Consider the following 13062-nt stretch of genomic DNA (forward strand, 5'->3'; position numbering starts at 1 on the left):
TGCTACGCCAGTAGTACAACCCGAGATTTGGCGTCCATTATTCTTAACGCAAAAAGGTCCTCTCATGACCAATGACTCTGTGATGCTGAATGATGCAGCAGCTGCATCCATGGCTCAGGGCATCATAACTCCTCGAGATAATAAGTTGTTGGCGGATAGGACTGATGCTCAAGCCATCAATGACTCTTTGGCTTTCAGTATTCAGAGTGCTTCTTCAGTTACAAACATGGCTCGACGTCTGCAAGTTCGAGGGAATGAAGTCCAAGCGCTAAAAGCTCAAACTTTGGCTTTGCAACGAATGTACATGGACTTTAGGCGTAGGAATCGGGTCCTACAGCAAGAAAATAAAAAGCTGAAGAAGGTGGTAGATTCATATGCGAAAGACTTGGAGAAGAGGTATGCTGAGTTGGAGCAAAATACCAATCGTCTCCAAGAGCAACACCAGGACCTCTTGCGTGTAGTCCAAAACCTCAGGGTTTTCCGCCCAGAAACTTAGTCAGGTATAAGCATACTCTGGGGATGTTGCAGGAAAGGTCCGATTCGCAAGTTTATGTTTTCTTAAAAGTACTTTGTTTTGTAAGACAATAATTATATTTTTATTTTCTTTATTTTTTATTTTTATTTATGTTTTCTTAGAAGTACTTCGTTTTGTAAGACAATAATTATATTTTTATATTTTTATTTTTATTTTTATTTTCTTTATTTTTTATTTATTTATGGACTGTAATAATAATAATAAAAAAATGGCGCTACGAAGATCCTGCGAAGCAAGCAAGTTGGCCACCTGAGAAGGCGCTGTAAATTTTCTTTTCCCTTTTACTTTTTTTGTATAGTTGATTTCTTTCATTTTTATTTCTTTTCATTTTACTTTTATTTCTAACAGCAACTAACATTTTGATGTTTGTGTCTATGAGAAATGTTGCTGTTAAGTTTTTGTTGACAGGTGTTTTGGTGTTTAAGTTTGGGGGACGCCTTGACCTTTCACACCTCGATGTTTCCGTATTTCTGGTAATGTATTTCTACACTACACATTGCGGACAATGTGTAATTCAAGTTTGGGGGTATGGAAAAGCACTCTGTCCATTTGTTTGTTTGTTTATTTCATTTGTTTGTTTGTTTGTTTAAGTTTCCATTTGTGTGTTTGTTTAATTTTTCTAATTGTTTTTAGTTATTTTTAGTTGTCTTTTTGTTCTTAAAATGTTTTAATTAAAAAAAAAAAAAAAAAAAATTATGTTGTCAAGTTTGAGTTAAGCCATAGCTGTGGTTTGGATTTCATCGGCTTGCTTAAGTTTTTGAACACATCATGTCTTTAGGAATCTGAGTCTTTTGACTTATTTTTGGGCTAGTAAGATTTCACTTGAGTTGAACTATCACGAGCACGTTAGCATGTAATTTGTGGGGTATGAATTTGTGCTTAATTGTGTATTTTGAGAGTTGTTGGATGACTTATTGATAAATAACCTTGGCTTGCAAGATATATATATTAAAAAAAAAAAAAAAAAAAAAAAAAAAAGAAGATCATTTTGAGTTTTTCACTGAGTAACCGGGCCTCTTGCCTCACTAAGCATTGAGTGTTCGCGTCAAAAGGTGAGAATTTCAATTTGGTTAATTGTATGGCTAGTTTGGCTTCGTAGCCTTTTTGACTTGAGTAATTAAGCCCTTAGGGATGTTTCTACATCTAGTGCCCTAAGACCATTTGGTTTGGGAGCCACTGGCCCAACACTCGTTACATGGGTCAATTAGAAAGCTTAAGGGAGCCGAGCATTGCACAGCCAACATATTAAAAACAAAAAAAAAACAAAAAAACAAAAAAATATATATATATAAATAAAATAAAATAATTTGAATATCTTGCCTTGGTTGTTTCATTTGATAGGGATTCCAATGATTTTTGAACTACTTATCTTGAGATTAAAATGAAACCTCATAATTGCATGTTGATTTCACTCTACACTTTTGAGGAAATGTGATGTCTTAACTGTCCATTTATGAGTGATTTGATGATTGGATCCCCTGTTGATGTTTATGATGGGGTTTGTCTTTTTAAGCATGCCAATGACGTATGAACCATGGTCTGGGTAAAACTTTTTCTCGTTGACAGCATAATGTTTGAATGTTTGTGGGTATCATTTCTGGCAAACCCTCACGAGACTTCACTCGTCCACTAGGGAGTCCTAGGGGTTTAAAAGGCTTGTTGCATATGCTAAATGCAATCGTGTCTCCCACGAAAGAGGATTTATGTTTCATGCTTTGATTTTGTTTTTCATTTTGTTTTGCTAAGGGACTAGCAAAATGTAAGTTTTGGGGTATTTGATGAGTACCAAATATTGTGTATTTGGACCCCTTAATTTACATTAGTTAAACCTTTAGCTTTGTTATTTTCTAATGCTTTGGTTAGTTTTAGTGTTTTTATATTTTGTAGGACAATAAGAGAGAAATGATACAATTCAAGCAAAATACAAGGAAATTCGGATGCAGCAGACCAGTACATTTAGACTGATCATAACAGGACCAAAAGATATCCGTTTTGGGAGTTTCTTAGGTCTAAATTGAAGTTCAAGATGTCAGCTTTCCAACGCAACAATTTTCAGCCAATTTGGAGATGTGTGGAAAAATATATGGCTGTTTAAATTTCAGTCGTCGGATCATCCCGAAAATCCGGAACCATCTCTCTTATTATTTTTCTTTTGCTTCATCCCTTGTCTCCCCAAAGCTAGAGCCAATACACGTTTTTCTCCACATTCTCAGCCACTTAATCACTTTTTTTTCCACTCAACATCATTCCATAAAACACTCACCACTCATTCCATAAAACACTCACCACTCATTCCATAAAACACTCACCACTCATCTCTCCACTCATACACCCACTCACCCATTCCACACAAAACCACTTGGCTATAAAAGGAGACCAAGGCTGAAAATGAAGAAGGAGGAGAGGAGGCATGAGCCTCTTTGTACATAACTTCTTGCTTCTCTTCTTCTTGTAGCTTATTTCTTTCCTTTTGAAACTCTTTGATTTTTATGCTTTTTTAATGTTTTAAGTTGTAGTTATTTTATCATGTGTAGCTAATATTTTCGTTTGGGGTTGAGGATGAAACCTCACCATTGAAGAGAAACCGAGTTTTTGTGCTTGTTCATGCTATTTGAGTTTATGGATTTGATTTCTAATTGCTCTACTTCGGTTTTCTTGAAATGATGTTTTGATATCTCTTGTGGTTTCCGGATACAAGTGATGATGTGGAATAAGTTTCATTAAATCGGTTGCTTGGTTTTTCATCTATCAAAACATTGGACATTCATTGTGCGCCGTTTGACTAATACATTGTTTTATCGGTTAGAATGAAGATATCCATTGTGATTGAATGATACATTGGATGTTTGGATTTCAATTGGTACTCTTTGTGATTTGTGCTATGAACGGAATCATAGGATGATCTAAATGAATTTTGAAGCAATGTAGAGCATACCTAAGATTTATAAGTGACAACCTTGAATAAGTGTGATGAGCATGAGATTAGGTTGATATGATTTGGTGAGTGTGAATTCCAAAACCCTAAACCCCTTTATTTTCGTTATTTTCGTTTATACTTTCTTTTAACAAAAAACCCTAAATTTGGAACTAGGTTAAAATAGGATTAGTTTGAATAGAGATTAATTTTTGCAACGCAATTCCCTGTGGGATCGACCTCGCACTTGCACATACACTATATTGCAAAAGATTCGTGCGCTTGCGAGTATAATTTAAAACACATCAATGGGACTATCCATATAATTGACAATATTACGTCCTTCAACTGGGTAAAATCACAATTTTCTTACATTTAAAGAAAATGGTTGGGTAGCCACTGGGAATGCTCTTAAGGTATCTATTGCAGGTGGCTTTTTCGTAGTTTTTTCTTCTTCTTCTTCTTCTTTTTTTTAATGATTTTCCCTATATTTAGGGAAGGGAACAAACTTTAGGGTATATGCTGCTAATGCTCCAAAAGGGGACAATTTAGGGCGCGTTTGGGATTGCGATTTTGTAAACAATAAGTACGATTTTAAATCAAATCGTAGAACATAAATAATTTGGAAACTGTATTTTTTAAAATTGTGATTTGAAAATGTAGAAAATATGCTTTTTCAAATCACAGTAAGAGTGTGCTTTTCTGAAAACACAAAATTTTAAAGGTTTATTTGCAATTTTAAAGGCTAAACTGCGATTTTGCCAAACGCTTAATTGCGTTTCTAAAAATCACTTTTTTTAAATCGCACATTTTAAAATCATTATTTTAAATCACATTTATTAAAATCGCAAACTAATACGGACCTTTAGCCTATCAGTTTAGGTATTTCACCTTAGAGCATTCTCAATGGACTCTTTAAAATTTCACTAAATTTTAGTGAAAGAATCCACTTTTTTGTGTTTAACTATCGCTTTTAAAAAGTTTTATACATCAAACTCTCTAAACATTTCTTTATTTTAACTAAATATTATTTTTTTATTGGTTTTGGAGCAACTACTTTAACTATTTAAACATAAAAAATTTAAGGGGATCGATTCCCTTTGTAAGGATTTGGAGGGAAACTAAAATAAAATAATTAAAAAATGAATAGAGAAAGAATTTAGAGCATTTGTAGTGAAGTCATCAAACAGACAAAATCACCAAAATCAGATGATTTTGCTCAAAATATCATATCCAACGAGCTCTCTACTTCTACAGTAAATTTGCAGATTGTCAGAAACCCCCGTCTAATGAGACGAGGGCAAAACCAATCGTCACTTAATATTTTGTAATTTTTTTATTCCAAATCGATCTTCTCTCTCCTCTTCCTATTCATCGTCGTCTCGGCTGCGACAACGTCGTCGGAGTTGGATCCTTTGATTCGATAGGTCGTGGACGGCACGAATGGCCGGTTAGGCACGGAGCACCGACTTAGTGAGCTGTTCAAGCGAAGGTATGGCAAGTTGTCGGTGAACCACGTCGTGATTGACCCAGTTCTCGGACCTCACCTCATCAGTGTTACCAACAAGGCTCCGATCTTGCCTACCGAAGATCTTTTGGTCGATTTTGCTAACCCGAACGATCTACTGTTTTTTTTTAATTTCTTTTTTATAGAACTAATAAAAAATTAGTATTTATTTAAAGTAGAAAATATTTGAAAAGTTTGGTATTTAGAGCTTTTGAAAAGTAAGTAGTTAAAATGACAAAAATGATATTTTTCGTCAAAAATTCAACAAATTTTGACGACTTCACTACATATGCTCTTTGGGGGTTAAAAATAGAGAGAGATTTTACTATTTACCATTTTAGAAAAACTTTAAAGAGTTTGATGCATAGGTTATTTTGACAACATTCACCAAAATTTGGTAAAATTTTTGAAGTAGGATGCTCTTATATATTCTCGCTTAGTTATTTCCTTAAGCGGGAAAGCCAAAATTCAAAGCTTCTTTGAAAACACGGAACAGAGAGGGATTACACAAATGACACCTTCACAGTGACCTCAAGACCTCTGTACTGGTCACATCCATGGAGGAATCCATATCCCGAATAATCTCAGAGCTCGAAGAGATCCGCCACTTGGACAACCCCACAACCCAACTCTCCGAACCCTCTCTCTTAGACCTCCAAACCCTCCTCGATTCCCATGATTCGGAACTCCTGGACCGCCTCTTCGACGGCCTGTCGTCCAAGTCCCTCTCTCTTCCCAACCATCTGGTCCGTCCGATCGCCTCAGCCATGGACTCGGGCCCGACCCATTTGTCCCTTTTGGCGTCTAAGGTTTACCTCTCTCTGCTTCTCTCACCCAACGCCCCCGTTTTCACTCTGTTCACTCCCATGTCGTTTCTCACTCTCTTTCGCTCTATCCGCCGATCTCTCAAGCGCCGGACATCAGCCCCGCCCACCGATACTGAGGGATCCCACGTAGTCCCGGCCAGACGGAAGCAAAAGGGCGGTGGGGCTCGAGACAAGGGGTTAAGGAAAAATGCCAGAAATTCGTACAGTGAGAGCGAAGAGGGCGAATTCGATGTTGGGGATTTGTTTCCTTTGCTTGAGAGGTTAGAATTGGTAATGGGTTTGATTCATTTGGACCGGTTTCCGGATAGTTTGAAGTCTCTGGTCCAAACCGTGGTTGAAATTCCGGTAATGGCGGTTGAATTGTGTGGTAATTCCGCTGGTTTTAACCGACTAATTGAATTGTGCTCACGGGTCTTGAGCGAAGTGTTAAGGCCTGAGCATGGTGAGCAGGCAGACACAGCAGCCGAGGTGTTGAAGTCGTTGTCGCAGTTGATTCTTCGGCTTAAATCTCCAGCCCGGACGTTCGCTTTGGGGTTCGTGACGAATAGAATGATGGGATTAACGAAGGTATCTAATGGAGTGAAGAAAGCGGTAGTGAATTTTCCAAGGTACTTGGCGCAGAAGGCGCCGGAGAAGTCTGAGCCTCGGGCTTTAGCTGTGGAGTCGATCATGGAGATTGTTAAAGTTATGGAATTCGAGGATCAAATTGGGTTTGTGGAGTATGTGGTGAAGATGACACAAGGAAAGGCCAACCTTAGGCTCTTGGCGGTTGATCTTATTTTGATGCTTATGATGTCTTTGAGGGATCCATTGGGGGTGGGTTCCGGCATTGAAGTGAAGGATTCATGGGGGTTGAGGTGTCTGGAGGCTTTGATTCTGCGTTGTTCAGATACAAGCACGACAATCCGTGCTCGCGCCTTGTCAAATTTAGCGCAGCTATTGGGGTTTTTGGCTGATGACAATAAGAGCCGGGCCGTGTTGAAAGAAGTTATGGGGTTTGGTGATGCTGGGGAGCAAATATTGGAAGGTGGAATGAATGATCTTTTGAGAAAAAGGTGTACGGATGAGAAGGCAGCAGTGAGGAAGTCTGCACTTGTGCTAATTACCAAGTTGACTGCCCTTCTGGGTGGTGCCTTTGATGGAGCTCTGCTCAAGAGCATGGGAATAGCATGTTCGGATCCTCTTGTTAGCATAAGGAAAGCGGCGATTTCTGCTCTTTCAGAGGTTAGTTAGTTTTCTGCTTTTGCTTCATCTTCTGTTTCTCTTGAACTGGTGTTGTTTTTGTTACATGGTATGATTGGTATATGATATCTAATTGCTCTGTGCCTATATTATATTTACACACAATTGTGATAGTGTGTTCTTTGGGACACTCGATCTACATTTCAACACTAAAATATTAGGATAAAAGTGTTTGTGTGTGAATATTTTAGAAGCGGCAGACAACCCAAGCCAAATCCAAGATACCTGAATCTAGAATGTCAAGCAGCTGGCGGCTATCCCAATCACGCTAAGTCTACATGCGTATCTGATGAAGAAGGCATGCCTAAGAAAGACTATACCTTATCTGATGAAGAAGGAATGCTTATGATTTGGATGTACTAGTTGGATTGGGATTAGATTGGATAGTTGTATTAGAATTTCAGTGCTTTTCTTATTTAAGGAAGACTTTCAACAAAGAACTCCTCATAGAGGATTTTCATCAAACATTTATTGTCTTTCCCAACTGAAAAGAGCTATCTCTGTTTTCTTCTTGTTGTTTGCTCTTCAGAATATGTTCACTTTCTAGAATAGATGTCTAGTCCTGACCAACTTGAGCACAAATTTCTTATTCAAGAACTATTTTGCATCTGTTTATAGTAATTTTTCTATTAGTAATGATTCTTTTGGTTGTTCGGCTGTGTCTAGTACATATGGATGTATATAATTATGGTGCCGCTAATTGAACTGTGGACGTATTAGGCGAAAATTTAGGCTTTCATGCCTTCAGAGGCAATAGGAACTTAAGGTTCCTATTGATTGAGAATAAGAAAATATATAACTAAAGGGATAAACTGACTACTTTGAGAGGATTGAACCTCCAATTGATCACTTTGAGGGGATCACCTTCCAATTGCCTTAGGCAAAATTATGTTTATTCTTCACTTAATTGCCATACGGCATCTACACTGAATTTATAGAATAAAGCAAGACTTATTTAGATATGAAAATCTAGGATTTAGCCTATTAGGGAAATAAAATCAAAATATACTACTAATACAGCTCATTAAGGAAATAAAAATTTAGGGTTCCTAACATTCCCCCACCCTTAAAAACAACCTTGCCATCAAGGTTGATTATTAATTAAACATGTCTCCAATCTCGTCCTCGATCCCATGGCGGCCACCATGTTTTCATTAAATGGGCTCTGATACCAAATGATAAGAACGTAAGAGTTTCTATCGATTAAAAGTAAGAAAATATAGAACTAAAGGGATAAGCTAACCACTTTGAGGGGGTCGGATCTCCAATTGATTACTTTGAGGGGATCAACCTCCAATTGCCTTTGGCAAAATTATGTTTATTCTTCACTTAATCATACGAAATCTACATTGAATTTATAGAGTACTTAGGTGAGAAAATCTAGGGTTTAGCCTACTAAATAAAATCAAAATATACTGATACAACTTATTAAGGAAATAAAAATCTAGGGTTCTAACAAGAGGGCTTCTTTTATGATTTTTCTAGATACTGTGAAATAATGTCTTCTTAATTTTCTTTTTTTCCATTTGGATTCTTGGTTTTCAGGTTTTGTCTGAGTTATTATGCTTGCTCCCGACAAATTTTTCTGTTTCTTTTTCCCTTGCATCTGCTAGTATACATCTTGGTGTGTACATTTGAACTTCTGGTAAAATATGCATGGACTTCGCAGGCTTTCAGAACATTCTCAGATGAAACTGTGACTATGGAGTGGCTTCATTCAGTTCCACGTTTAATAACTGATAATGAATCTAGTATTCAAGAAGAATGTGAGAACTTGTTTCTGGAATTGGTACTGGACCGAATAACTAGAGCTGGATCTACTGGTTCTCCCCAAAATGGATCCGTTTTCCATGATTCAAGTCTGAAAGCAAAAAGTTTAGAGAGGGAAATGGAGTTTTTATTTCCTGATGGGACGCTGGGTCTCTTGAGAGAAATTTGCAATGGAGAGGTGACACCTTGGGTGAAGAAAATTTGTGCAAGCTTGGGTAAGAAGAAACGGCTTAGGCACAAAATCGTTATTGCACTTCAGAATATTATCAGGACATCTGAGTCTCTCTGGTTGAGGCAATCGATGCTAATAGAGAAGTGGACAGCACCACCGGGTGCTTGGCTTCTTCTATCTGAGGTGTCAGCATACCTTTCAAAAGCAGTGGACTGGGAGTTCCTCCATCATCATTGGCAGCTTCTTGACAAGTATAGAGTAAGAGGTGACCTTAAAAATCCTTTGGCAGTAGGAGATGCACATGAAGAAGAAGAGGACACAGAATCCAATTCTGTTTCTTGGGCTAGGGATCGTGTTTTCCTTTTGCAAACAATCTCTAATGTTTCCGTGGAGCTTCCTCCAGAACCTGCAGCAGATTTAGCCCATAACTTGCTTAAACGAATTGAAGAGTTCAATATGCATTCAACTGAGGTATCTATCATTTGATATCATTGAATAGTGTACTAGGTGCAGTGAAGTTTCTTTCTTTTCTTTTCTCAAATGCTTTATTTGTCAACACGCTTGTTTGCACGTAGTAGATCTTGATGGTAAAAGCACTCCAATGAATATAATTAATGCACTCTGATAAATCTCAATAAATTTTTATGGAACTTTAGGACTTGATTTTATGTATTGGCTCAGAATTTGCTCACTTGGATTGAGGGCATGCCTTGCTTGTGATGTTTCTTACCTTTTACATACCGGTGTTTTTTTTTGGGGCTGTATTTTGAGTTAATGTTAGTGTGACGTGCCACATCACTTGGGTATGAGAATAGAAATGTGCTTATATGTATATTTGCACCCTTCTTGACACAACGCATTTTAAAGCAATGATGGTCATGAACCTATCAGAACCCTGCAGTTAAGTATGTTTCTGTGAGAGTAGTACCAGGATGGGTAACCTCCTGATAAGTCTGGTTTGGGGGAGCCAAAAGCGAACAATATTGTGTCGTTTAGGGTGGGTTGTTACATTTAGACCATTAGTTGGTAAGTTATTTTTTGATTACTTCCTTTTTCTCCTCAATATTTGCACCAGCATATGTAATTAATTAGTATCTGTGATGGCAGGTTGATGCTCATGTAAAAGCCCTAAGGACATTGTGCAAGCGGAAGGCTTCAAATCCTGAGGAGGCTGATACACTTGTCATTAAATGGGTAGACCAGCTTCTCCCTAAAGCTTCACAGATTTTAGAAAAGTATATCTTAGAGGCTTCTGAAGCAAATAAATCTGGCAGCTTTTTCACACCACCAAGTAGAAAGGGCAAGAGAGCAGCAGTCATGTCCAGGTTACTGTCAGAAGCAGTCACGGCAGTTTATACGATTGGATCTTTGGTTATTGTCTGTCCAGCTGCTGATATGAATGCTATTACTCCACTATTGCACACCATAATCACTTCGGGAAATTCTGGTCCCAAATTCAATAAATTGCCAGGCCTTACAGCTTCTCTAAAGCAAACAGCCCCCTCTTTATACATTCAAGCTTGGTTGACAATGGGGAAGATTTGCCTTGCAGATGGGAAACTTGCAAAGAAGTATATTCCTCTTTTTGTACAGGTTTGGGCTTTTGACTTGGCATCATTTCATTCCCATGGTTTTGAATGAATTTATGGAAACCCATTTCATTCCCTCTGGATTTCTAAGAAACACATATTCTTCTATGACTTTTCTTTAGCAATCGTGTTCACCTGGAGCCATTCATCTTAATGACAGGGTTCTCTCTGTATTTGTAAGAAATCTCAGTTTTCACAAACTCTCTTTTTGTATATTTTACCTGACTTGGTGCAGAGGATTCCTTAGGTTCAACTGGCGTGTATGTTATTTAAAGATACTGATTTGAGGATATGGTTTTTTTTTTTTTTCCCCTGTAGCATGCATGTGTCCCACCTCCCAAGTATTTTTTGGTTCTGAATAACAATGGAAACCAAATTTTCAATGTCGCATTCTTATTCCAGGAGCTTGAAAAGAGTGATTGTGCTGCCCTACGCAACAATCTTGTAGTGATGATGGCAGATTTTTGCGTTCGTTATACTGCTCTAGTTGATTGGTAAGGTCTTTTAAACGATCAACATGAATATAATATGCATTTGAACAGTCTCCAATAGTTAACTGTTATTTGAAGTCAACAGTTACATAGCAAAGATCACAAAGTGTCTCTGTGATCCATGTGAACTTGTGAGAAGGCAGACATTTGTATTGCTCTCAAGATTATTGCAGGTACATTTTTGTTCTGGTGTTCTGTCATTTCTGATGTTATTCATATGTTTCCATTTTGACTTCATTCTCATAATCAGAGGGACTATGTGAAGTGGAGAGGAGTGCTATTCCTCCGATTTCTTTTGTCACTTGTTGACGAATCAGAAAAGATAAGACAACTCGCCGATTACCTTTTCCGGAGTATTTTAAAAGGTGACAAGGTTCTCACAAGTAATCAAATTCGCAGTCGAAGTAGTTGGTAGTACATGTTTGTCGTTGGGCATTGACTCTAAATTCTAATGAATGTTTTTGCAGTCAAGGCACCTCTTCTAGCTTATAACAGTTTCGTGGAAGCCATTTTTGTTCTGAATGACTGCCATGCCCATAGTGGACATACTGATTCTCAGGGCTCACAAGTTGAGAGCCAACTTTTCTCCATCAGGTTCGAACTGTCTTGTATTTGGCAAGAACAGAAGTAGCTCCACAATAGACATGCACATTTATAACTAGTATTTGTTGTTTCCAGGGGTAATGATGAGAGTTCGAGATCTAAAAGAATGCATATCTATGTTTCTCTTCTGAAACAAATGGCTCCAGAGCACCTTTTAGCCACCTTTGCAAAGTTATGTGCAGAGATTCTTGCTGCGGCATCTGATGGTATGCTCAATATAGAAGATATTACTGGACAATCTGTTCTGCAGGTACTAATCTAACACGTATTTAATAATTCTGCTGTGGGTGAGCTCGTACATTATTATCGTGGAATATGGTGAGAATGATCAAGGTGATCACAAGTGTTAATGTAAAATCTGCATTTTAATTGAGGGAGCAGGATGCTTTCCAAATTCTTGCCTGCAAAGAGATCCGAATTGCGTCCAACCGTGGATCGTCATCTGACTCAGCAGATATTGATGAAGAAGGCGGAGATAGTGGAGCATTAGCAGCTGCTGCTAGAGGAAGGGCTGCAACTCAAGCAGTCAGAAAGGGCCTTATCCAAAATACCATCCCCATCTTTATAGAGCTGAAACGCCTATTAGAAAGCAAGAACAGCCCCCTCATAGGATCCCTCATGGAATGCCTCAGAATCCTTCTCAAGGACTACAAGAATGAGATCGATGACATATTGGTTGCTGATAAGCAGCTTCAGAAAGAGCTCATCTATGACATGCAAAAGTACGATTCTGCAAAGGCCAAATCAACGGCTGCAGAGGCTGTTGCCAAAATGCAAAAATCAAGTGGCTATCGGTCACCTGATGTTTCTAAGGTAAAACATAACCAGAATAAGCTGACCGACAAGTTGAAAAATGATTCAAAACTGGCTTCAGCAATGGCAGATGCAGCGGCTGCAGCCAAAGCCCGGTCTGTGCTAAGGGAAGTTAACAAGGGGACATCTACACCGCCTCTTAGTTCCATAAGTGTGCCTAAACTCAAGTCTTGTAATGGTACAAGCACTTCACAATGTGATCGGCCTTTAGATGTATTAGAATCTTTGAGGAAAAGACAGTCTTTTGATTCTGATGAAGAAAACTGATGCCTCTAATAATATATACTTTCCCATCAAGGTGCAACTGAAAGCTTTAAGACCTTGATACAGGAGCTTACACTCATTGGCCATTTGATTTTCATTTATACCAACATTTTTCTATACTATTGGATTGTACTTCCTCTCGTAAGTAATATACCAAGAGTAGATATTGCTTAAGCTTTTAAACCTTGTTTCCCTCCATATCAAAGCCATGAATATCTGTTTGCCCCAACAGAATGGTTAAGCACGAAGCAAGTCCAACACCCACACGCCCAGAAAAGGGGGACAAAAAAAAAGTGTAATAACTTCACATAAAGACGCGGCCCATGGGTGTGCTG

General features: G+C 38.1%; 1 protein-coding gene across 1 annotated transcript; it reads left to right on the forward strand.

Moving 5' to 3' along the window:
* The first annotated feature begins 5431 nt into the window (after positions 1 to 5431).
* Positions 5432 to 12806, forward strand: LOC133880561 (uncharacterized). Its single transcript, XM_062319518.1, has 9 exons — positions 5432 to 7007; positions 8695 to 9438; positions 10075 to 10560; positions 10959 to 11050; positions 11133 to 11220; positions 11298 to 11412; positions 11515 to 11641; positions 11726 to 11900; positions 12032 to 12806. Exons 1-9 carry the CDS (start codon positions 5514 to 5516, stop codon positions 12728 to 12730), a joined length of 4020 nt encoding a protein of 1339 aa, XP_062175502.1. The 5' UTR covers positions 5432 to 5513; the 3' UTR covers positions 12731 to 12806.
* The last annotated feature ends 256 nt before the right edge of the window (positions 12807 to 13062 follow it).

Source organism: Alnus glutinosa, chromosome 1 (assembly GCF_958979055.1).
Source record: "Alnus glutinosa chromosome 1, dhAlnGlut1.1, whole genome shotgun sequence".
In the NCBI taxonomy this organism is placed as follows: Eukaryota; Viridiplantae; Streptophyta; class Magnoliopsida; order Fagales; family Betulaceae; genus Alnus; species Alnus glutinosa.